Source organism: Callorhinchus milii, unplaced genomic scaffold (assembly GCF_018977255.1).
Source record: "Callorhinchus milii isolate IMCB2004 unplaced genomic scaffold, IMCB_Cmil_1.0 Scaffold9, whole genome shotgun sequence".
In the NCBI taxonomy this organism is placed as follows: Eukaryota; Metazoa; Chordata; class Chondrichthyes; order Chimaeriformes; family Callorhinchidae; genus Callorhinchus; species Callorhinchus milii.
In genome coordinates this window covers 8,366,878-8,393,866 of record NW_024704750.1, presented here as the reverse complement: position 1 = coordinate 8,393,866, position 26,989 = coordinate 8,366,878, and the positions used below count along the sequence as shown (strand labels likewise).

The 26,989-nt window shown below is 39.3% G+C and overlaps 1 protein-coding gene across 1 annotated transcript; it reads left to right on the top strand.

The window, feature by feature from the left end:
* Positions 1 to 627: 627 nt before the first annotated feature.
* On the top strand, positions 628 to 21,480 carry dcaf5 (ddb1 and cul4 associated factor 5). Its single transcript, XM_042338204.1, has 9 exons — positions 628 to 867; positions 6,061 to 6,204; positions 7,168 to 7,204; positions 8,075 to 8,211; positions 8,874 to 9,003; positions 9,285 to 9,498; positions 16,259 to 16,325; positions 16,978 to 17,105; positions 18,927 to 21,480. Exons 1-9 carry the CDS (start codon positions 660 to 662, stop codon positions 20,805 to 20,807), a joined length of 2,946 nt encoding a protein of 981 aa, XP_042194138.1. The 5' UTR covers positions 628 to 659; the 3' UTR covers positions 20,808 to 21,480.
* Positions 21,481 to 26,989: the final 5,509 nt, after the last annotated feature.

The following is a 26,989-nucleotide window of genomic DNA, read 5'->3' as shown; positions in this document are numbered from 1 at the left end:
AGAAATGTTAGCGGCGACGCTATTCAGCAGCAAGAGCGCGGCAGGTCGCAAAAACACTCTTAAACCCCGGGGCAGCGGTCTTTGTTTTCGTTATCGACACATATATATCTATATATACCTATAAGTTAAGTTAAAAAAAAAGAGTGACCCATCACAATAGGTCACGTATTTTTGAACCCCAAATTGAGTGACGCTCACTCACTCCCTCCCCCACTCCCTCACTCCCCCACTCACCACCACCACCCAAACCAGTGAGTGACATTTGGTGGGCGTTCACTAGCAAAGAGGGAGGGAGTGTGTGAGAGAGAGAGAGAGAGAGGGGGAATGTGTGAGAGAGTGAAAAGAAGGAACGAAACATTGCAGCTGAGTATTCCGAAGACGTCGCAATGAATCTGCCGACAAGTCACTGAGAGAGGGAAAGAAACAGAAAAATAGACGCCTTGAAATATTTGAATGCAAAGTGTCGTTTAAGCGGCTGCTGTTTTTTTTTGCTTCCAGTTCAGGGAGAGAGGGAGGGAGGGGGGAGGAGGAGTAGCTCGGCTCGGCTCTCGTTGTTACTCAGCGCCGTGTTCACTCACACCCCGAGGCCGAGCCCACCCACCCCCACCCTCCCCGCCACCCGGGGGATGAGGAGTGTGTGAAGGCGGCGGAAGGTGAGGATGAGGGAACGCGGCGGCGGCGGCGACCGGTCGCTGATGGAGTTCCTCGGGCGGCGGGCGGTGAGCGGCGACCGCTTTCTGAAGGAGCGGTTCCAGCGGAAGCGGCTGTTCGGCTGCAAGAACCTGTTCAAGAAGGACCTGCTCGGCCACTTCGGCTGCGTCAACGCCATCGAGTTCTCCAACAATGGCGGAGAGTGGCTGGTGTCCGGTGAGTGAGGGAGGGAGGGAGTGAGGGGCCCGGGGCCGGGTTCCCGGTGTCGGGGCCTCGGGGTGGGCGGCGGGTGGTTGGGGACGGGGGGGGGGGTGGTCAGGCCTCCGCATGTGGCGGCGCCGGTGTCGAGTCTTTTCAGCCAGAGGTGGCTGACCCCGGGCTCGGTTTCGCCCACTCTCCCTCCCGCTGCCTCCGCACCGACATAAATCGAGGCCGAGGTCTGAGCCAGACCTGTAGGCCCCCTTCAGATAACTTCACTGCCCGCGGCGTCTCAGTCGGTCAGTTTCAGTGAGTCGGTCGGTCGGTCAAAAAATAATAATAATAATAATAATAATGGTAAATCATCATCGTGGTCTTTGCATCGGATACAGCGCGTCGTCGAGACGTCTCTCTCTCTCTCTCTCTCTTGTTTTTTTAAAAAAAAACGCTCGAGTGGGGCTGACTCGTACCACAGGAGGTTTTTTGGGGCGAAAACATTGCGTTCAAATTAAAAGCCTCCGGAGGAGGAGGAGGAGGAGGGTAACCGTGTCGGGTCTTGTCATTTGTCCGCGTTATTTATCCCTTTCTCACGTAATGATATTATTATTATTATTATTATTATTAATGAGAGTTTGGCCTTTTAGCGTTAACACCTCTTCCCCTGTGTGTGTGTGTGTGTGTAATCTTGGGGGGAGGGGGGGTTGTGCTGGGGGAGAGGGGAGGGGGAGAGTGGAGGGGGAGGGGGGGGTGAGGGGAGATTATAATCCCAGCACTTTGTAATCAGTGATGGAACAATGATCATCTCACGACTGAATAGGGTTTGTGATAGGAAGTCAGAAAATGCCCGAAAACCACACTCACTCAGTGTCAGTCACTCACTCACTCACTCACTCACTCAGTCAGCACCTGAACGAAAATGGGGTTCATTATTTGGGGCTCTGGCACCTTCATTGGGATTGGATGTCCCATTTTCAATGGCCGTGTCCACCGAAACCACGCAACAACTGTGGTGCCGCCTGGCCGTTTCCCATTCCCCGTCCCCATCGTCGTTTGCTCTCCCTTCGGTGGCCAATTCTCTCGTTTTGTTTGCTCTTATTCTCCACAGCCCAAATAAAACGGCGCGGTAGCTCTTGCACGACGCTGAACTTTTACTGTATTTTTGCATCCGTGAGGGAGAAGGCAATTGAGAAGTAGCGGAGAACGGTGGGTTCAGATGGACGGAAAGGCTCACGTGAAGTGTAAACATTGGAACTGATCAAATGACCAATTTCAGTGCTATACAGTTCCATGTAATTCAGTCCGTTTGTGGAGGGTTGACCTCAAACCAGTGTACTTTCTCATAGGCCAGGAAATAAGGAAAGGAAAGTTATTCTCAAATTTCGACCACCTGCAATAACTTTCTCACTGAATGCCTTTTTAGAATGAGAACCTATTTATTATTGGGTTCCAAAGTAATCTTGTTTTGGTAGTATTATGGTCCTGGCCCATTTATTTTGAGATTGAAATCCAAAGCACTAATAGCGATATAAAAATAACTGGTTAGTGCTTCTATAGTGAGTTTTTGAATTTCTTTCTCAGTCAAAACTTTTTCGGTGGTGGATCCTTCAGATCTGTGGTAAACTTGTGGTTTGAGGGAAGGAATACATTTTTGGCCTGTAAAAGTAGTTGACTGCTTAGCCCATCTTTGTCAAAAAAAACTTGGAGGCAGTTTCCTGGCTTCACATACTGGTTTGCATAACCAATGGTAAATAAGCGTAAGTTGTATAAAATTGGAAGGGGGAGGAGTCTACGCATTAAAAGGATTTGGTTTGCAAATTAATGGGTAAATTTTAGTGTTAAAAGGATTCAGTTTACAGATTAATCACACTGTCATCTGATAGGTCCAATAAATAGTTTAGAAAGTTCTAATCTTCAGTTTTGCTCACATTACATTTTACCTTTTACCTCGTTATTTCCACACAGGTCATGGCCCATCTTTTAAGTTTATGTTGTATGCCATGACAAATTTGACAAGAAACTAAAATCTTCTGTACAGCGTTTGCAATTGTCAACTGTCCACATCCACATGCATGTTTCAAAAAGATGAACTGAATTGGTTCATCCCTCTGAGTGATGTAAAGGTAAATCAGAGATGACACAAGTATCCTTACTTTAGAAGTAGTCGAAATAATGCTTCTTTGGAAGTAATTACTAAACAAACATTTTCCCCCTTGATTCATCAAGGCATGAGGTGCCAACTTGATTTGTCTTACGAATATAACATTAATTAAAACTTTCCGTTGTTTGTATAAGATATGAATATAAGCTGTTCTCCCTGTGAATAACACTATATCCACTCGACTTATAGAAGAGGCCATCCAATTTTCAATTGCTTCCATTCTCCTACAAGGTGTTTTTGTAGTTTTGTAGGATGAGCGCAAATTTCCTGTAACTGAATGTCAGAAGACAGAAGCCATACACTTTGGCTCCCGTCAACGTCTCCTTTCCTGTGGATCTGAACTCCTCAACATCCCCGGGCTCTCCCTCAGACTCATCGAATCCGTGCACACCTTAGACGTCAGGTTCGATCCCCCGCTTTCCTTTCTACCCCACATCCGTTCCCTGACCAGGACCGCTTTTTTCCACCTCAGTCACATTGCCTACTTCCGTCCATACCTCACAACCAAAGCAGCCCAAGCTCTCATTACTTATGTTTTTTCCTTATCCCCTCCGCTTCACTGTCGGTGGCCATGCCTTCAGCCACTACGCCCCGAAACTTTGGAACTCACTCCCTCAGTCTCTCCGCCTTGCCCCCTCACTCTCCACTTTCACATCCCGCCTAAAGACCTTCCTTTTTGATTGTGCTTATGGTCACCCTCCCTCTCCCCGATTCAGGATCAGACTCCTCCACTGTCAAGCGCTCGGGAACCCCACGTGAAGGGCGGTATATAAATGCGAATTATTGTTGTTTTTATAGTTTTGTGGGTTATATGGTGAGATGTATGGATTTGAACAGTTGGTTTAAAGGTTGCATGATAGCAGCTCCTTTATGCAATAGTATGAATGGGGACAGTGGAAACCTGAATGTTTTTATTATAGAAAATGATATTGTGTGTCTTTGAAGATGTTTTCTTTGTAGCTTCAATTTTGGCATTTGCTGAAAGCAATACTTGCTGGTTAGGGCATTAGATCTTGCGAGTATTGTTTTACAAAGTGAAGAAAACAAATTCCTATTCTGTTGAGATCTCTTCAGTGGATACTGAGACAACAGTAGTGAGGTTCTGAGATATGCTAATGGGATCTGGAACAAACTGAACATGTTTGTAGAAACTCTAAATTCAAATACATGGTAAATTTCATAGTTTGGAATCTCGCAGCTGAGTTGACATTTTAGTTGCGGATTCACCTTGAGTATCGCTTTTGAATCGCTTAGTTCAATTCACTAATTTTGTTAGTTCTCAGCTGGGGCTGCTGGATTGGCTGCCACGTGACAGGTGCTGTTTCACTTGATCTATTGTCCTGACAACTTAGCACTTCACCCATTGCTGCCATTCAAAGTTATTTGCTAAATAAACATGTTTCCCCTTTGTTCATCCAGGCTTGAGGTGCCAACTTGATTTGTCATACTAATATAACTTTAAATATAAAAAGAAACCTTTCCATTGTTTAGATAAGTTATGAATATAGCTGTTTTCCCCATGAAACAACACCGTATCTTCAAGACTTATTGAACAGGCTGCCAAATCTTCCAACTGCTCCCACTCTCCTACAAGGTGTTTTTGTTCCTGTATCTGCCTACTCTGTTAGCTCCCCAGATCAAGTTGGTGGTAAAAAATCTACTCCAGCACACAAGAGATTTGTTTCTGTGTGCATTGCTCAATTATAAAACAATTGAGTGGGAGTCGTTGTAAATTCCTTAACCTCCCAAATATAAATTGAGAGGTTCCATAAAAGCAGCAGGCAGATAATTCAAATGCTGCTCCCAGACGATGACAGCGAATCGACCGCCAAGTCTTGCTGTTAATGTTTATGTCAAGTGGAGGAAAATGCAGTAATACTGTAACAAAGGGTCATTTATGCCGCATTGCATGATAGGAAGGGTTGTTGATACAGAGACATTTGTGTAGGATATTCCAGTGATACATTGCTCTTTTTGGTTTAGCTCTGTTGATACACATGGCAAACAAAAGAACTGTTCATTATTTATTGCATCTGTTTCGGTAAGAGTAATGAATGAAGTGTTTTTTCTTTTAATGATGTTAGCAGCCTTTAATAGAACACAATCTCAATGACCACATGTCTCTAGTGGCCCATTTATTATTGGAGAGCCACTTCCTGAACCAAATCTCTCATGTTGGCTCCCTGTTTCTCCGGTGTAGAAATTGCCTCATTTATATTGCAAGGTGGATTCTATAAAAACGAGAGAGATTTTTTAAACATCTGTGCATGCAGAGCTATAAAATCACTCTGCAACTTTTCTTTGTGCCAAGATTTTCTCTGTTAACTCTGTTAGAAGGGTATGCATTTTGCTGGCTGTGTGGAGGTGTGCGGGAATACTTCACCCATTTAGTCTACCACCAGTTATGTATTTTGCAGCTTTTGTTTCCCTGTCTCCCTGATTAATGTTTTCCTTTAAGACTGAGTGATGGAGATAAGTGAGCATATATAAAATATCGCTGTTGTCATTTGAAACGTCTTAACTGTAATAATCAACTAATGTGTCTCTCAGCACTTATCTTCTCCCTGCCCCCCACCCCCGCACCACCCCCAAGATACACTGTCAATTTGATTTCTTCGTGCTAGGTTAACTCGCCTGAGATCAGTAACTTGTGGAGAGGAACTGCTGTGAGTCTGCATTTTGCCACTTTGTTGGACATGACATGACATGGGAGTGTGAATAAAAATTCTTATTGTGATACAATCGTATTCGCATTCTTGTTTAAATATAAATGAAAAAATTCCATTGTGATTGTGTTAGTTAAATATTTTGTACAGTATAATGCATTTAGACAAGTTACAAAGAACACTGCTGGGATGGAAACTTAATAAATAAAATCCCTAAGGAGTAACTGAATAAAATGGTTATCCCAGTCATCTTAGTATAAATCAATTTGGTAAATGTTTTTTCCAGTGGGATGTAATGAAAGCCTTTGGTATTTTATGTTTAATGTAAAATTGTTGTTTAGTCTCAGTAGAAACTAACTTGAGTATTTGATTTTGTTTTCATGGCAGGTGGGGATGACCGGCGTGTCTTGTTGTGGCATGTTGAAAAATCCATTCAGGTGAAAGCTAAACCCACCCAACTGAAGGGGGAGCACCAATCCAACATCTTCTGTCTGGCTTTTGACAGTACAAATACCCGTCTCTACTCTGGAGGTGAGAATGCATAATGTACAAAACAAAAACTGAATATCTTAAAACTTAGTCTCAGATCTCAATGGTAAGATTTGTGGCTTTCCTCAGTATAATATTCAACAGTTTTATTTGTGATTTTTAAAAGTTATTACTTCTAATTTATTAAAAAAATTAGGGAAATGTTAACCTCACAAAACGCAGCAAAGGAAAATTGTGTTTATATTGTATTTTGAAACCAAAACAATTCTAGAAAATTTTAATTTGAAGCAATACATTAAACTAATTCCACAAAGTGTTTTTAATGTCTGCATTATGGATTAATGAGTTGATTAATTTTTTTGGCAAATTGGGTACAGAGCTTTAATTAAGATTTAAGAGTTGTTCTACCATAATTTTTACACTCTAGCTGATTTTGGCCTGGCCAGATGGATGGTTGTGGTCTTTTTCCAGTCCAGTACATTCCAATGTTTCTATGCAACTCATGCAGTTTGCTCATCTGAGGGTTTTTGTTAAGTATCATTCATTAGTTTCTAGGGAGATGTTCTAAATTATATAACTTTTTTTCCCAATGCTTAATTTTCTAAATCAATATTTTTTTACAATTTGCTAGAGTTGCCAAATACTGCAACAAAAGTAAATTCCTGTTTCTTTTCCAACTGCTTGTTTGAAAGCTAAAGTGAATTTCAGTATTAATACCAGATGTTGAGCATTGTTCATTAAGCATAAAGTAACTACAGTCCACTAAATATGGTCAGATTGAGTTGAACATCCAGAAGGTAACTTAAAATATCCCAGATGATTCTATTCTAGTTGGCGTTTTACAATACAGATAGGAAATTGCCACAACATAAATAAATGTTGGCATTCACTAGTTTCTATAAAAATGCCATCCAGTGTCCGCAGTACCTGCAACACTTTTAATAGTGTGTGTGTGTGAGAGAGAGAGAGAGAAATTGTTGCTAAAAATAAACTTTTATCTTGCAGGAAATGACGAACAAGTCATTGTGCATGATGTTGAAACGTAAGTAAAAGAAGCTGCAATCTAATGCAGTTCCATCAGAAATGCCTTAACGTGTTATTGCTCAATATTTGAAATACATCATCTTCTGTGTTCTTCCTCCACACTGTTTGTAAACTAATTTCACTATCTCCTGCTCTAGCTTATCATTTCCCTGAACTTGAAGATTCTTTTTCACCCTCAGTCTTTCCTTCTTCATACAAGCTTAGTGTCACTTAATCGCTGCTTGTTTTTGTCGATACTGTATTCATGCTTGATGGTGCACTGCACGATAGGCCCTTCATCAAAGTGCTCCATTTTATTAAAAGGGGGCCATTTTTCCATAGTCGTGTGGTTTCGCAACATTTTTCCTTCTCAGCTAAGTACTAATAGTGAGTGCTGGAAATTTGCATAACTGGAATTGTAACCCAGCATGGGTAGCTGCTTATTGGAGAGGAGAGAAAATTGGGCCTTGGGTGAAGTAGTGGTTTAGTTGTAAACCGATGAATGGCTTTCAAAAACTCATCATCTGGGCTCACACAAAAAGTGGCCACATGATGGTTCCAGTTATTTGAAGTTGTGTTTGTTTACATTGGAACGGATGCTTGCAAGAATTGGGTGTGACATCTTGGACTTCAAAGGTGGGATCCAGCTCTTATTCTTGATCCTATCCTGGATTAATATTTTTTGCACAACATTGCCATTATGGGAGTAGTTGTGGCAGAGAAACTGATCTCCTGTAAGTAGGGAAAATCTTTTCATCTCCCTTGTCAATAACAGAGCCTGAAAGGGTATGGTGTGAGAAGTTGAGCAGTTTACTTCCTTCTATTTTAATATCTGTTTCCAGACTGACTGCAGTTGTAAGTGCACTTCCATGTTGCTTTTTTTTCCCAGCACTGAAATATTGAATGTTTTCCCACATGATGATGCCGTCTATGGCCTATCAGTGAGTCCTGTAAATGACAACGTGTTTGCCAGCTCCTCAGATGATGGCAAGGTTCTCATTTGGGACATAAGGGATTCCCATGGAGGTGGGTATTAAGAAGTGACTCCAGCATCATTTTATAAGGAATAGTTGAGTACAACTAAAATGGCTATAATTAGTTTTATCTGAACTGAACTAGATTGCTTGTATATGTGATTGAAAAAAATCTTAAGGCTGTTTCTTCCCCTTTAGTGCTGTTTAGTAATTTTCTTTGTGTTGTCAGTGGTTCATCATTTAATCCTAAGAGTTGTAATTTTAGTAAACAATTATTCTGTAGAAGACAGCTAACATTTATGTGCCATTGCACTATTCTAATTCAGCCCATTAAGATGTCAGAGATTCTTTTTCTGATTTGTTATCAATTACAACAACAATCTGCATTTATATAGCACCCTCACTCTGAATAGCATCCCAGAGTGTTTAATTATATATCCTATTATTGTGGTTTTTATCACTTTCATCGTTTCACTTGCTAATTTCTGGGAAGAATTGCTTCTAATCTTGTTTTGCTTGAGGTTTGTTACTTTTATTCTCATGTTCTTTATGCTCTCATAGTGTAACAGTGAATGAATTAAAATTCTATGCCAAGTCTTGACTTCAGAAAAAAGTCCTGAATTAAATGCAAATTGCTAAATCCTCTCTCTTCCCCACCCCCCCATGCCCAAGCTCCATCTTAATTCTTAACTTTGAATGTATCTCTTGTTTCAGAGCCTTTTTGTTTGGCAAATTACCCCTCGGCGTTTCACAGTGTAATGTTTAATCCTGTGGAACCCAGACTACTAGCCACCGCGAATTCCAAAGAGGGAGTGGGACTCTGGGACATTCGAAAACCCCGAACGTGAGTTAATTGGCATTTTATGCTGGTTCATGTTAATGTTTCTTTATGCAATTGCTATTATTTTTACTAAGGGACTTAGTTCTCCTGACCAGATTGGATAGGTTTAGATACATTGCCTACAAAGTTCACAGTCACAGCACTTTGCAATGGATTCTGTGAAGTGCGATCAGGTGTGATAAGGTGCAAATACTAAATGCAAGTATTATGATCTACAGTGTGACTCACTCCATTTCTACAGGTACTTGATGGGAGTTTTCTTACCTCTTGTGTTCTGCTTTTAGTTCACTTCTACGTTACGGAGGAAAGCTTCCCATGCAGAGTGCCATGAGTGTCCGCTTCAACAGCAGTGGAACCCAGCTATTGGCACTGAGACGTCGTCTGCCTCCAGTATTATATGACATTCACTCACCGCAATCTGTGTTTGAGTTCGATAACCAAGGCTATTTCAATTCCTGCACTATGAAGAGCTGCTGTTTTGCAGGAGACAGTGATCAAGTATGTGTGCAACTAATCAAAATAAAACGGGATTAGATATCTAATTTATTTACGTACACTGTAATCTGCAAGAGTCACTGCAATGCTGTTAGTAGTCATTCTCGCTTTGCTGCTTGGGCCTCTTTTTTTTTATCAGTTGCAGGACTGAGCAGACTAAAACCGTGGATTGCTCACCTTCTATTGCATAGGCATCAGCTTAATATATTTAATGAGGGATAATAAAATCTTGCAGGAAAATAATTTGTGCACCCATGGGTGGTAGTACTTTTGCACAAAATGTATTTTGTAGAGATCCATTGGGTCTTTTATGCAGGTAGTAGGAACTTGATGCATTTGCTCCTCATGCAAAGTGATGGGTTAAGTTAATACTTCCCGCGCAATGGAATAGGCAGAGGCAAGTCAATTTAAGTGCTCGTCACGTTTGGAGCAATCATTATAATCACTCGTACAGAGTGGAACACAAGGGATATGAAACAGAACAAGACAGCATTTCCCTGGACTGCTTGACAGGACACTGAGAGAATCTTGGATGGACAGTGGTATTGAATCGATGGTGGTAGCCTCACCATTCTTATTGTGAAAATAAAACTGGTGATTTTCATTTATCGCTATTTGCATCGCTGTTACTGTTGTTAAGAAACACAACATTGCTGGGAGAAGTTGAAAAACATTTTCCAAACTACAAAATGAATTGATTTTGTAAAGTAAAAAAAATTACAAATGTGAAAAATCCATGAAACCGTTAATACATAAGGATTCAAATAATTTTCCTAATTTTGTACTTGTTACATTTTTCATCTGCACGATGCAACTGCAAACCATTCCATTGACATAATCCAGTGCTGCAGTATGCAGTATGTTTGGAATGCAGAATGGATTTTTATCTCCCTATATAGCAAGAGACTTGGATGGATCATCAGTGAACTCACAGACTTCAGATTGAGCTATGCTTGTTCTAATAAACTATGGAGTACAATATCTCATTTCCCCCCTTCCCCCCCACAATTCTCTCTGGAACAATTGCAATAGTAACACAAAATCCAAAGAACAGAAATTTCAGTTCAGGAAGCGCTGTTGCAAAGCAAGTCCCTGTGTGGAGCGTCAGATGATATTGACCGTCTTGGCTTTTGCAGAGCTGTGTTCCGTCTGCACAATTGTTTGAGCTATTGTAGCTGTTGCAGCAATGGGAGCATCTGTTTAAATAGTTACTGATAGTAAATTATGTGGACTGGAAGTGGTGTAGCAGTCTGCATGTCTTGCTAATCGAAAGGTGGAAATATTTCAGATGCAAACAATGAACAGTTTATTCAGCAGATAACCTGACCAGTGACCTGCGACAGTTAATGCTTATTCTGTTTTTAAAAAAAACGGATGAAGATAACATATTGTTATTGCAACATTGCAATGGAAGATGTGGTCTGGAGTCGCTGAATAGGATTTTCACTCCCTTTTAATTATCCTTGTAATTGATCGTTTTTTTTAAAAAAGCCTTGCATTTGGTATAGTGCCTGCCTTTCAAATCTGGAGAAGCTCTCAAAGCACTTCATAGGGTTTTACTGTGAATTGTACTGACCGTGTATTCTGTAGGCAAATACGGAGGCCCATTTGCGCACAGTAGTATAGCGCCTGTAATGTCAAAGCATCTCAAGTGCTTCGCAGGTAATTGCTGTTAATCACATTAGGGGTAACTTAATGATGCTGATCATGATCTGGATCAATATACTTTTTGAAATTGCCATTTTGTAACCGCTTTATGTACAAGGAGGTAGAATTGCAACATAGTTATGATGTGTATAATTCCCATTTTTAAATAAGGATCCTGAATTCTTTTACACACCTTGTCCTTTAAATGTTGAATCTTAATATTGGTAAGTGTATTTTGTCATAGAAACTGAGCACTTGACCGATTACCTTCTAATTTTCATGAAGATTATTTGGGGCTATTTTAAAGCNTTTTTTGTCAATGTGGAAATATGAGTTGGTGGCATTTATTTTGAATAACAACTATATTTTAATATTTAATGATAATTTGGCAAGTCACCTTTGGTGGGTTCTGCTTGCAGTTGGTATAATGTACTGTTGCTTTCTGCTTAATAAGCAAATGAGGACTGATTGACAAAAGGTATTTACCTGTATTGTTAGCATGAAGATATTATGTTTGCAAAGATATGGGGTTGAGCGGTAAATATTTTGAATATCAAAGTAAATATTATCATTTAGTTTTCCCTTCCTCTTGCGAGATTCAATTCATGAAATTCACAAATTGTTGCGATTGAAATCCAATTGATTGTATGGTGAATCGGATGTGTAGACTTAGGTTCCATTGTTGTACATCATTTACATCATAGGGAGTCGCGCTGCAGTACTCCAGAGAGTGGCAATTCGACAATCAGTAGGTTAGGATTTTTTTCAAAATAACACCAGAAATGCTAAAAAAAAACATCCGCAGCAGAGCAGGCAGTCTTTGAAAGAGAAGAATATTTTGAATAGGATCCTTCCATCAGTTCTATAGACGCTTACCTCCATGTGTTTAGTCTCTCTTTGTTGCAATATCTTGAGTTAATTATAACAATGCTTGCATTTGATTATGGCTTCTTATCATGTTGTCGAATTCTCAAAAGTGTTTGGCAAGATTTTATTGTGAAGTGTAGTCACTGTGTGTCTATGGGCAAATGCCACAGCCAATTTGTGAGCTGCAAGGAAAACGTTTTTCAGGAGTATCAATGTGTTACCTACAATTCTGCTGGATCTGCTGAAAAATAATCGAAATGAAGTTAAATGTAAATTCTAAAGGGGAAAGGAAAACCAGATAAAAGTTAAAACTGTTTTGGAATTGAGTCAATTGATGTAGTTTGCCACCAGAGGGTGTTGCAGTGCTGCTTTGTCATAAATTACTAATGCAGTGTCTCTGAGGTTGTACATTGTATTTTCATTTCTTCCTTGCGACTTTTTTTTCTTGAAGAAGTGAACTCTGTTAAAGGAATGATTCCTTCTCCTCTATGTTTCCCCCCCCCTCCCCCGCACTACCCCCATCTCAGGCTTGGCACAATAATTGGGCCTGAAGAAATACATGTTCGATTGCTGCTCCCAATCACAGATCAACATTGGAATAAAATTAGGAAACTGACCTACCTCAAAAGCGGGTAGACATGTTACATTCCATGGCCATAAATCACATTGAATGCATTAAGCGTTGCATTTTTCGCTCCAGTTAGCCCTGAAGAAAAATCTGTTTATTTTGTAATGTCTTGCTCTGTTATTGTTAATTAATCATCTGATTATTTAAAAATTGCATTCAACACAATTTAATGGAAAAAAGTACAGAAACTCTGCCTTTCTTCAAAGAGTCATGGAAGGAGAGAACAGTTGTCAATTGTTGGCTGAACACCAAGTTCTATAGGTTTTTCTAATAAGTAAAGCCATTGGTTTGCTGAAAAATAAGCTGTTGAGTAAGGTTGCATGCATATTTCACAAGCCTGCAGGATAAGTGGGTTTGTAGAGCAGATTTACACACTGATCTATGGAGGAGTTGTGGGCTGAACTGAGTGAAGCCTTTACAGCAACCATATCAAATGCAGCACTGATTCTTTCAACCCAACCTGGAAAAGATCACAAAACGATTTTGTTGATACTGTGATATTAATTCTGCAACACTGTCTTTCATTGGAGCATTACTGTATAAAGTCTGAAATCTCATGCGATCCAAGCCTCATTTACAGTTAACAATGTCACATGACAGCAATAAAAACTCTTCATTGGAAAACAAATAGCATCCCTGAATTGCACTGAGCATGACAGGGATGTCTAATTTAAAGTCAATATTTGTCTCAAATTATTTGAGATAAAGCACAAATGCCAGAGAACTCATCAACACGAGTTCAGATGAACAGACCTACCAAAAACACCTTTTCCTTTGGATGCCGATTTGATTCCCTGCACTTTTTCAAAGCATTTTTGTCTTTGTTTTAATAACTTGTCTGTGTCTTTGTGATGTGATGGAACTTCATAGTGAAATTTAAGCCTATATTGAATTCCTCCTATAACTTGTGATTGGCTACACAAAAATCCTCACACATTTTAATCACTGGTAGCAATTTTTTAAAGAACTTGTCAATGAAAGTAATCAATGTTTTTAAAAAAAACAATTATCGAGGCAATTTCTCAGTTTAATGCTCCAAGACCATTTCTTTGTGTATTCATTCATTTATTGATTTCTTACACAGAGGCCTCATTGATGCATATAACATTTCAACTTTGAAATCATTTGTATTGCCTTTTTAAATAAAGGCACTGATTGAGATCACAAATTTTTAAATCATTAAATGCCAGAGTTTAGTTCACATGGTTAGCTGTTCTGCTGAGTAAATTTAACCACTGAGATCTTGAAATCAGGGCAGCATTTCTCTTAAATTTAGGGGCAAAAAAAAGCAATCGTGTTTCAATAAAATTGTGTTTAAGATGCATATTGCTACTTTCTGAAGTTAAGCAATCAATTTAGATATCCCATCTCTTGATACTTGGAAGGCATTCATATAATAATTCTTGCATTTAATATATCATCCTATCACACCGTTGAGAAGTCTCCAAGCGCTTCACAGAATATACTATATTGTGAATTGACTGTGTATTTTGTGGGCAAAAACATCATTTGAATTATGCAACAATAACAAAGAACATTTGGCAGCCCCAAAGGAAAACGTATCAAATGTCTTAGCTACGTTGTTCATTTCTAATTATTTCTATGACCACATATATTTGAAAAAAATACCAAGTTGCATATTTAGGCGTTTATGTGAATCTTGGCATTAGAAATTCATCGGTAATCTCACAATTAGTTGTTGCTTTGGCAGGGAAATCATCGCAGGCTCTCCATTTCTGGCACTCTTTAATGCCACAGAATAGTGAAAACAAAATAAATATGTCATTCAAAAGACCATTTGAATGAAATATGTTCCACAATGTTGCTGAAATGCCAGCTGCCTCTGTTAATGAATTAATGGATAATGTAATGAGTATGTTTTTAACTTCTTTCTAACATAGCCAGCTTTTGCAAACTCTTATGATGTTCTGGCCCGTAAACCTTGGCTTACCCAAATGTTTTATATCATAGATGAGTCGCGACGTGTGATTTTAAAACTTTAGTAGCTAACTGAACCATTGTTGTATGTTCCCCATTTTAAGCGAATGCAACATTTCCATTAAACTGGTACTGCATTGATTAAGACTCAGAATAGGCGTATTGGAACTTGGTTGTTAATCGGTTGGCGGATCGCTTTTCTGGGGGTAATAATTCCTTAAAAAAATTATAATAAATTGGTCACTTCAATCCACGACTGTTTGTGGGAAACTGCTGTGTGCAATTGACTGCTGTGTTCTGCCTACAAAATATCCAGTCCATTCACTTTAAAGTATATTCTGTGAAGCACTTTGCGGCGTCTCAAAGACCTGATAAGGAGCTATGTCAATTGCAAGGATTATTATTATTATATCCTGGAATTTCCACTAGCTACAAAATTACAAAACAGTTTATTTTTTAATAAGTGAACTGGATTTACTATTTCTTCTGTGGTTGGCTTCTCGGTCGGATCTATTTTTTCCTTTTTTCCTGACTTGCAGGGAGGCTAGTTAAGTGCATAGTCTTCGTTTTCACCTCTTTCTCTTTCCCTCTGCATTAAATTTCATGGTGGATTACTGTATATCCTTAGTGTCAGCTGCTAAATGGTGGAGCAGATGTGCTGAGGTAACTAGCCAAGTTTAAATACATCCATCTTTATAATTGGTGTATAGGTTCAATTTTTGCCAGTTTTCAGGATTCATTCATATCTTTTAAGTCCAGGCTTGAGGAATCTACTACTGTATCTAAGGAGAGGTATTCTCTGCTTGTCTATTTTGCAAAAAAAATCTGAAGCTATCAAAGATCAAACCTGCTTTATGCATTTTTCTCCAATCATAATTGCAGCTTCATTTAGGAAAAGTAAACACTTTAAGGCTAATGCTTTTCGGGTATACTAGTTAGATTATTTTAACAATTAGATACTAGTTTTACATATTCTGATTTAAGGATCATCGTTCTCTGTCTCAAAGGCTGCATCATTCTATATTTTAAGGAATTGATAAGGATTAAAGATCAGAGTTACAAACTCCACTTAGCATCAGAGAATCGCCAGCACTTAAATCATACAGCATCATTCACTTGTTTCCAGGCTCTTTTACATTCTCATATGAGGTATCTTTTCTGCGAATGCAAGGATTATCCATTTGTGGTATTTTGGCTCTATTTCCATATTACTTGAGAAATATTGAGAATTCTGTGAAAAACAAAATTGTATCACTGCATTGTTTGACAGCTCAGTTCTGAAAAATAATTTTAAAAATTTCAGCGCATTGAGCTACATACAGCAAGTTAGAGAATAATTTATCACACTTTTACTAACTTGGAAATCCATAGGTTACAGAACAGAGCAAATATATAACTGCTAATTTTGATTAGCAACTGTGAAAAATCCAACTTCTCTTTGTTCTGGTGTTGGTAGTAGAGGTTTTGGGAAAAAAACTTAAGCCCTCATATGCTCTCCTAAATGTTTCTCTGAAACCACCACAATTACTACCAGATAACTGCTGAAAGAAATGTGCAGAATGTAACTGAAGGAAGAGAAAAAGCTTTTTTTTAAAAAAATGTTTTTAATTTAACATCTTTATAAAATGAGCAAACGGTAGCCTGATATGATACATAATGAATGTTGGTTCTCTTTGGTTCCAGTTCGTCCTGTCTGGCTCAGATGACTTTAACCTGTACATGTGGCGCATTCCTTCTGATTTAGAAACTGGTGAGTTATCACATACCTTGACTGATTATACAGTGATATTCCCTCACTCCATTTTTTCCCCTTTTATGGTAATCTGTTTTGCCTACTTTTATTTCAAGCACACAACAAAACAGGATGGAGCTAATTTAATTTTTAAACAGGCAAAAGAATCAATAGAGAGGTTTATTTTGGTGGTCTGGAAAATGTGCACCAGCTTTATCCAAGTTAGTTCAAATCTGGGAATGAATTTGCTTTAAAAAAAATTTACATTTAAGCTAAATCAGTTTGGGGTGACTTCAGTTCCTATCCAGTCTGCACCTCCAGTGTCCTATAAAGGGACTCTGCAAATCCTGTGGTGTAGTATGGTTCTGTTCCGCACGTGGTATTTATTCAGCTGTCTGAAAGTTGTTCCAATAACTTTTTCAAAGCACAAGAAAGTTTTTATATTGAAGCTTGGTGGTGGGGGCAGAGAAAGAAGAGCAGAAGAACAATTTTGAGAAACTGCTAAATATGGGGGAAAAAATGATTTAATTGCTAAAATGAAAGTCTGCTTGTGGGTTTCACCTGTGATGACGCTTGTGAGGTGGTTACAGCCTCAATATGAAGCTAGGAAGTAGCGTCGTCTTCGGGAGAAAATGTGTTTTTTCAAACTTTCTTTTTAAATTGTTTTCAGGAGGTCCGGCCAGAATTGTGAATGGAGCATTCATGGTTTTGAAGGGTCACCGGTCCATTGTAAATCAAGTGCGCTTCAATCCTCATTCGTATATGATCTGTTCCTCGGGAGTGGAAAAGATTATTAAGGTATGTCATGCCAGGAGCAGCTTTCTGGACACTTGGATTTTAACTACTTGGAACAATTTGCATATAGAGTAGAATGGAACACTATTTACCTACCAGTTCTGAAGTGAGCCCACATATACATCATTCAAGAACCTGCTACATATTCCTGAACAAGAGTTTTTCAAGCACTGAAGGTCTTTGACACAAAAACAAAAGCAGTGTGAAAGGAACTGAGGCATTTTTTAATAAATCAGATGCAGAAAATGTCCAGTTCATACAGAAAACAGGGAAAGAGTAGATGTCCAGTCAGGAAAAGCAGCAGACTTGGTAAATGTGACCAAAAATAGAAGAGCCATTGTTACAAATTATTTGTGAGTTCCGATAATTTGTGTAATGCATCCTCTGTGCTGAATCCAACCAAAGAAAGAAACAAACCTTTCCACGCGACACTTCCAGTAGTGAAAGATTGATTACATGTTTACTGAGAAAATGGCGATGGTTAATCACACAGTTTGTATACTTCTGAATTTACTGCCTTTAGCGTGTAAGAGATTTAACTTAAAAGTAACATTTCATAGGGGGAATGAATGATGCAGTTGTTTAGCACAATATCCTTTGGTGTCTGGATAGAATTCATTCAGATTGATGGAATGGAAGTTTTTCTCCCATCTGAAAGCTTTCTAAATGAAATTACTTTGCAGTCACAATCCAGTTCCCAGTGGGAGTGGACCAACAGCATTAAATTTGCGATCTGGCTTTCTCACTCATAGTCCATAAGGGTAGCTGTCTATCCTTATTTCTGCGCAACAAACATCATCAGATGATTAGAGCAGGACAGGATTTGCCCTGCCACCCTAGAGTTGTCCAAATGCTGATGAAAATGTGCTTACTAAAGGCTAAGTAAATTTCCAGCAAGGCCCAGTTTTCTGCTTACTTGTCCAAAGTACTGCTGCCAGCATTCCTGGTCAGCTGTGAAATTCCTGTTCTCTGTTTCACAGCATACGCTTATCAAACCATTAAAACATGGGTAAAAATCTGGACAGCAGTATGTTGCATGAATGCCCTGTAAGGCAATAATATATATCTTATCTAATAACTAAAAATTGTTTCAGAAATATTTGGTCTGCAGTGTGTTGTACAGATGCACTGTACAGCAGAATTTATAATGACGTTACTCAAGATATACTTAGCTGTGTGTACAAGCAAAAAAAAATTAATGTATTGATAAATCTTTTCAAAGAAGAAATTCTGCCATAATGAGAACTATTTTCAGGAGTTTGAAAATGAATGGTCTCTCTTGGTGACATTGACAGTAGTACAATATTCATTTTTATAAATAATATACCATCTGTTGTGAAGGTGGGAGGTTATTTTCTTTAGTAGTGTTTTTTGCTTAATCATCTCATTCCTGCTTCCGGGGAAGCAAAACAGCTTGACGTGCATTCACATAATACTATAATTGAAATGCTTTGGCAAGATTGTGGCAAGATAAAATGGTTACAAATGAAAACAATAATTTAGTTTTAATCGCAAGGCTGCTTTCTATACATTTCTCTCTTTAATACCCTGGAACATTACTATATAAATGTGAAGGCATGTTTAAAATTGTTTTAAAACAGTTAAAATATAATCTCGGATCTCTTTTTAAAATAACTTACCATATTTTTAAACTGTTAAAACCAATTTCATTTAGTGTGGGGCTATTAAGCAGTGCCCTATCTTGGCTTAAAATAAGTCTCTTTTGCTTGTACATTTATCTCTTGTTTAAAATGTTCCTTATCCTCTTTCAGGAAAACAAAACTTGAAATAACTGATAAAGCTGTTTTATATTGTTAAATACAGGTGTGGAGTCCCTATCTTCAACCAGGTTGTGGAGGAGACTTGGAAGGGGAGGTGGAAGATGATACCCGAAATCTTTATACCCATGAAGAGTACATCAGCCTGGTCTTAAACAGTGGGAGCGGTCTGTCTCATGATTATGCTAACCAGTCAGTCCAAGAAGACTCAAGAATGATGGCTTTTTTTGATTCTCTTGTACGTCGTGAGATTGAGGGTTGGAGTTCTGACTCGGACAGTGACTTGAGTGAGAGCACAATTCTTCAGCTGCACGCAGGGGCCAGCGAACGTTCAGGATACAGTGACTCTGAATCTTCTGCCTCCTTGCCACAGTCACCCCAACATGCTGACGATTCGGATGAAGCAACGTACAGTCTGGATCGACAGAAGCTCTCCGCCGCTGTTGTAACTAGGGAGGACTTGAGCTCTCGTCAGCAGAGATTGTCTGCTCTCAGACGATACCAAGATGAACGACTGCTGACTCTTTCTAATGACTCTGATTCCTCTGAAAACAACTATCAACAACTGAATACAGATTCCGATCCAGATCCAGTGACGAGGCCTCGCTCTCCAAGCCCTGAGGAGAATGATTCAAGCAGTTCTAGCAATGAAGGACGACGAGCATCCACACGCCAAAGGAATGCTTCCAGATCCAAGCAAAGGTTTTGTAGGGAAAAAAGGAATATAATGTTTCTCAAAACAGCAAAAGAGTGTACAAGTAAGGATTTCTGTCACTATGCTCAACGTAAGAGTGGTGACCATTCTTCGTCGGCTTCTACTTCATCTGAAATAAGTAGCAATGATATTGATAATGGTAGAGGAAGAGTGTCTCCTCTCTCAGACAGTGAATCGGAAGTCAGAAAGGTTTATAAAGCCTATAGCAAGATCCAAAGCACCTTTAAATCACAGTTGAAAACAAAGGGAAGCTCCATAACTGTTTTGGCACACGAGGATATGCCAGAATCGAGCGATAAAGGCACTTTAAGTACTTCCCAAGAAAGTGAGTCGACAGGAACACGTACAGCTGCAACTTTCACTAAGCTTGCAGAGGAAAAGCATTCAGATGAACTCAATAGTGAAAGCTCAAGCAATGTTGGCTGTCAACAGGTACACGCAATGGAGAGGCATTCGGTTTTGCACAGTCATGACTACAGTACTGTACTGCCTGTGAGGGAAATGGCATCTGGAGAGCAGGAACACTCTGTCCAAAATGTACCCAATATCGGTGCTGAGTGTTTTGAGGCCAGAAAGGTTAATGGTAAATCTGTCTGTGTAGGAAACAACAGTAACCTAATCGACCAGTGTCAAGGACTTGGCAGCCAGACACATGAACTGTGCAGTTGCACAGAGGTCTTGGAATGTGTGAATGCCCCCAAAAATGTACAGCAGACAGTCAGAGAAGAATCTCATCAGGAATTTAACAAATCCTCACCTTCTCAAACTGATATGATTGCAACAAGCAGTAATTCTGATGGTTATTCCAGAAACCGTGTTGATAAATTCAAAACCAGGACTTGTGATGTTGAGGAAAGGTGTTCTGGAGCGTCGTGTAATAATCACAACAATGGATTTATTGATAAGCAACTCGCAGGCAACTGTGAGCAGACTGGCCGAGATCAGGGGGCTTCAGCAATAGCTTGCAAGTCTGAAGCTGGTAACTATGTACAAATAGCCTCATTGCATCACAAGGAAGATTGCTGCCAGTCTGGGATAAATGAACGTTCAGAACATACGAAGAATGGTATAACGGCTAAACAAAACCTGTTAGACTGTTCTCAAGGAACTGTGCCATCGACTGAGAGCATCCAGCCTTCTGGATCAACAAAGAGATTCAGAAAAGAGCGGGATTCAGACAACTCGCCGGTTGAAAAAAAACACAAGACATGATATAGTTTGCTTTCGCCTAAGACCTGTGTGTTATAATGTCACTGATTTAAATCATTTAGCTTGAACTCTACAGTCACTGGTCTATAAAACAGTGTGACTTTTGTTAACAATTATGTAAATAAGCGAATTCCTTGAAGAAATGTTAACAAAAATTTGTAGAATGTATATGATAATGATATATAAAATGCAAATTATTTGATGTGATTCTAACATTGGATTCAAATATAATCTGAAGGATGGTAATACTTCTGTTTAAGTATTGATTATGCTGGGCAACAATTTATGGTTTATTGAGTGGAGATAGAAATTGTGGACCATATTGTTGCAAAGCTTCCAGTAATATAAATTTAAAAGATGAAACCATTTGTATGTGCGCAAAAGACATTGGAGTTAAAGTATTAAAACTTATTGAATGAGACCAGTTTGGAACAAATGAAGACTTTTTGAGATCTAACACTTTATAGTTACTTTTTTTTGTCTTATTTTGCATTGTCACCTTTGTATGACGACCCTTTTACTGTTCTTGCAAAGGATATACAGTTTGATCCTCCACGAAAATTGTTGAGGATGTTGGTCGTTTATGTAAAACACACCATTGTCTTATTCATGAATACAAGGAGTAGACATTGACAAAGTGGTCAGGAATAAAGATTTTTTTGTGGTTTACGATTAAGAAGTTGAACTGGAACAGAAAAATTATTTAAAGCACCACATTTCTGCACAGAGGCTAGATAGCAAATTGTTTTCACTGTTGAGAAGAAACATGTTTAGCTTGTTTATAATTGTTTTGGGTCACCTTGTTTGACATTTCTGCTTCCAAAATATTTTGTTCAGCTGCTATGACAAAGTTGTACTTTAAATGGGAAAACAACAACTTGCGTTTATAGAGCACTCTTCACGTAGGGTAACATCTTGGAGTGCTTAACAAGCTGGATGGAAGAGGGGGTTGGGGAATGTGACCATAAGTGCTTTAATAAGATTGGAAGCTAGACTTGAAAAAGGAAAGAGACCTGGGACAGAAGGAGAGGGTGGGAGTTTGAAGGAAGAGAGTTACTGAAGTTAAGGCCGTAGAAACTGAAGGCTCAACCACCGATTGTAATGAGGATGGAAGACGTGCAGCAAGCCTGAGTTAGCTGAGCAGAGTGGTCGAGTGGAATAGGGTAGGAGATGATCAGAGAGATGAGGAGGTGCCAGGATGTAGATAGATGAAATTGATCCATTGAGAGACTCGCAGCCAATGGAATCTGGCAAGGTTTGGCATTCCCTGAGTCGAATGCTTTATCTCCTCATATGGATAAAAACCTGTGAGACTTGCCCATGGAGGATTTCTGCATTTGAATGCTGGGTTGAGTTAGTCTTTGGGTGTAAAAGATGGGTGTTTTTATTTGGTGAGGAAATGAAAAACAATTGTCTTTTACTAATTCCACATCTTGGTATGGATCCAGCTATAGATTTGTTTTTCCTCATCATCTGTATTGGTGCATTGCACTTTTTACAGCCGAGTAATACTGTACCCCATAGAGCTTGGTAAAGCTCGAAAGTAATTAGGCGCAGACTAAAAGAAAACAAATGGTGCTATATTACCCACGGAATTACTGCATGATTTTATTTCCAGTCTGAATAATTTAGTTAAAATGATGAAGGCAATAAACTAAATTGCTGGTCGGTTAGCTTGCTGTGTTTTTTTAACACAAACCTGGGTTTCAATCCAACATAAAGATGGATAATGGGATGAAAGTCTTCAAATAAAATGATTCTCGACATTACGAACTCTTTAATGTGCACAGGCCTGAAGCAAAAGCAATTCGTAATTCAGTACAGATGTAACTTTGTAATCTCACTTGTTACAGTTACAGGGGTAGGTGGTGCAGAAAATAGAAATTCTCATCTGAAACTGTAGTTAATAGACTATTGGGACTGAATAGAGATTGCTCTATTTGACATCCAGCCCGTGCTTGTTTGAGTGTTTGCTGCTGATGGTGGAAGTGTATTCCCCGGCACTGGACTGGCTTCCAGCAACTTGACACTAGAAACGTCAACACCATTGTAAAATTACAACTAAAAAGATGACCAAAAGAACTTTAGGACCTGTGAATTAATTGAAACTGAAACATTGCCTGGGATTAGGTTATAAATGCACCGTGTATAACATTTCAAATGAAAACTGTGGATATAGACAAATTGGATTTTTTAAGCACATTAAATGTTTCAAGATTTTATGAATAGTTTGAACCTGTATCGAATAACATGCAATGGTGCCAATGCTTTGTTCAAGGCACATTGAAGTGAGTCTAAAAAGTTGATGAGTAGAACTGAAAGTTAAATTGAAAATTGTCTTAAATATTGCATAGAATAGCAATACATTACAAAGTTATTCAAATGAACACAAAATTGTATAAATTGGTAACTACAGTGATCTGCTTGACTTCCACCAATACACATCTTTTCAATTCCTTGTTAAATTTGCGGGGAAGGGGATATTGGTATGTATGTGACATGGCTAGTTGATAAACACTACCTTAATACTGATTACCCCAATTACAAGAACATTGTGAGAAACTGCAGCAAAGGAGACTGCACAGCATATGCTGCTGCTGCCGATTGAACATTTCATTCCAGGATGGGTAATGCTCAGCTTATGTGTAACTTACTCTATTGTTAAGCTTTTTTTGAAAATCTAAAATGTAATTTGTCATGATCTGCATACTTGCTTCCTTGTCAGAGCTATTTTACATTTCCAATCCAGTGGAAAGCTGCCACTTCAAATCCTCTGCTCGCATCTTGGCACTCTGTACAGGTAAGCAAGAACAGACCATAAATATTAAGATTGTATTCAAGATGTAATATGGAGCGCAGAGTATCAGTGGTAATTTCTCACTTTGTCACTCAGCAAGTAAATCTGCTCAGCTTTATAAACGGTTTGTCATTAACAAACTAGGAAAAAAAACAAGTTTGGTTAGCTGCACAAGTAACATGAATATAGCACAAATCTTAATTCTGAAAGGCTAAAGGTTTGGCTGGCTTTGGATCCGGTTTGGAATTTGCTAGTGTTGACGCAACCATCAATATAAGCATGTATGAATATTTTTTTTGTAGCCCAAATCACAGTCCTATCTGCACAATAATCTTGAGCCTCTTTAGCACTGGTTGGATGGTGCAGGAACTCTCTGCAAGAGAATACTATCCTGGGATATAGTAGTACTCCTTGCATTTGATACAAGTACTCCTTGCATAGTTCCTTGTGTCGCTGACATCTCAAAGTCCTTTACAGGATATAATGTAAAGTGATGTGTCTGTATTTTGAGATACTCGTGCACTAGTTATTTGGTAACGAGCAGTAAATTATCCATTGGATAAATGTCTGAATGCAATTGATTATATACTTCATGCTAAACCAGACCAGCCTTTGGCTTTAGTAGTTGGTGACTTGTGCTATGTTTACATTGACTGTGGGTCTCACACTTTACCTGTTTCTCTAATCATTTGGTTTGCTAATTATTCATTTTCCCATTTTTCCCTTCTGTTAAGCAGTTGAGACTAATGCAATTGATCTCCATTTATTACACTGAATTGTAATGTTTTAGTATTGAGGCCTTTTACTTGTACATACAATGCTACTATAACACCCAATTTACTCAGGGAGCAGGGACTCCTAATTGGGAGCTGAAGAAGGTCCTGACATGCACAGTTAATGCTTTTTAATTTAGTATGTGGTTATTTTTAAATTTTGAAAATAACCTTTAAGGGAAAATTTCTGAGTGGAAATAATCTTGTTGCAGTGGTGAGAAAAGATATCCAATGAAACCACCTCATCCTCACTGTTTCATCAGCCAGTTTCAAACTAGCCAATCTCAAATTCTGTTTATATTGTGTATTTGTTGTGCACACCAATGTGGCCAGTAAATTACTGCAGACAAGTACATTATACGCCAGGCTATTCCATCGTTGCCAAGTGAAATATATAAAACAAAATTTATAATTGATAGTATCTGTAGTGGCACTACCACATAACTATTTCTTTATTCACCTTCCAATTTTCTTTGCTCCTTTCCTGAAGGCATTTACTTATACTGGGATGCTCTCCTGAACCTTGGCTGGGTATTTGACTGGAGGACATTAAACGAACACTTTTACAGTCTGGGTTGCTAGATATGCTCAGAAATGGGAATTCTTTATTTCCCTTCCTTTCTCATCCCCCCTCCCCATCTGCCCAACCCCCACCTGTCTTGCAAAATTCGCCTGTTGCCTTGGAGACCTAGCAACGTTAAGACTCTTTAAAGCTCATTGTCACCCTGGCTGAAAGCTAATTTTTAATTTTCCCTTCTTAGTCTCTGAGTCTGTTTAACACTGAACAGGAAAATGTTTTTTTTCTCTCTTACCAGACTGAATTCTACCTCTTTAAAAACTGCAAGATGTCAGTTTAGAGACTGAGCAGCCGAGACTGCAACTGAGCCTGTGTATCGTCAATTAGCACCACTTCTCAAAAAGAGGACTGTCCGGTAAGGTAAGAATAATTTAAGTTTCATCAGAATAGTTACATTTATCAGCTGGTTTAGGTTGTGTGAAATGAAACTAAAAACGGTATCGGGACAGGTGACTTTGTAAACTATACAGGCCTGTCACCTGACCCTTCTTGCTTATATTACAACCTTATAACTTTCCAAGCTGGCTTATGATCCTACTATTCTGCAAGATGGAATAACTCTCCCAGTTCTAAACCCACAGATATTGAAGGTGTCAAGCGATGTGTACGTTTGTCACTAACTCTGCAGCTCATGTACTCTCACGCACCAGGCTTTGTGACCCCATCACTCCCACCCTCGTCCGACTCCACTGGGTCTCCATCCCTCAGAGGATCGAATTCAAGATCCTCGTCCTCACTTTCAAGGTCATCCATGGCCTTGCTCCCTCCTACCTCTCTGACTTGTTGACTCCCTACCAACCTGCCCGCTCCCTCCGTTCAGCGTGCTCCAGTCTGCTCCATGTCTCCCACCCGACCCGCCCTACCATCGGTGGCCGGGCTTTCAGCCTCTTTGCCCCCACACACTGGAACGCCATCCCACAGTCCCTTCGCCTCGCTTCCTCCCTTACCTCCTTCAAGGCCTGTATCAAGACCCTTCTCTTCGATCGTGCCTTTGGTTTTCTTCCACCTCTCTGCCTTCCCTCACCTCTACCCCACCCCTCCCCCATGCTTGGGTCCTGACCCCTGCCCCCGTCCAGCGCTTTGGGACATCCTCCCGACGTGAAAGGTGCTCTATAAATGTAATTTTGTTGCTGTTGTTACTATGTACCAAAGCATCTCCCCCACCGTTTCAGTTGATGTTTTACTCCACTTGTAGATTATTTCAGATTTTCTAGGGATGGATTTACAGAAGACCTGTACCATGGGTCTGTGAATTAGAACTGATCCTTCAGCCCTTTTACACTCTCTTCTCAGCTGTGAATCTAATAGTTCCAATGTCTAGTAACATTAAGAATTGCTTTCATTTCTCCACGAGGAGCATTAATCAACCTGTAAATGCTGTCATGTCTCCACCAGCAGACGCCCAACCTTCAGACGACAAACCCATCTTCTGGAACTCTTCCAAAATCACTTCTCCCTGAATTCAAAACTTCCCAAAAGGCCCATTTTAACATTGTGCCTTGAGACATCTTGAAATGTCTCTCCTTTCTTGCTCAGTGGCCCAGCACGCCATAGTTAAACATTTGTGAAGCAGATAAATACTCTTTGAGAGTGAAAGAGACAAACCGCATTTTGTGAAGGTTGAAACTGACAAAGGAATTTTTATATTCGTATAAAACACTCCACAGATCATTTTCTCCACTTGCTACCTCCTCTCCTGAAGATATTCCCCTTGGTTTTCCTTTTACTGTGTTACGATTCAACATGCGCTGATTGCCCCTTGTCTTTTTTTTCCCCCAAGTGCAATTATTCATGTATGAGCCTTGAATAATCCTTGCATTTGGAGTTGCATTAAAAATTATCCTGTGATATTAATGAACATCTATATCCCAATCATGAATAATTCCAATTGAAACATGCACTAAGTCCTGGTGTTCACAAGGACCAATTCAAAGGGTGTTCACTGGACTGAATGGTTGCGCTTTCCATACTTGAAGCGGTAGTTGCTGTTCCAGGAGATGTGATGTATATTAGAGGTTCCAGACCTCAAAGAGTTAAT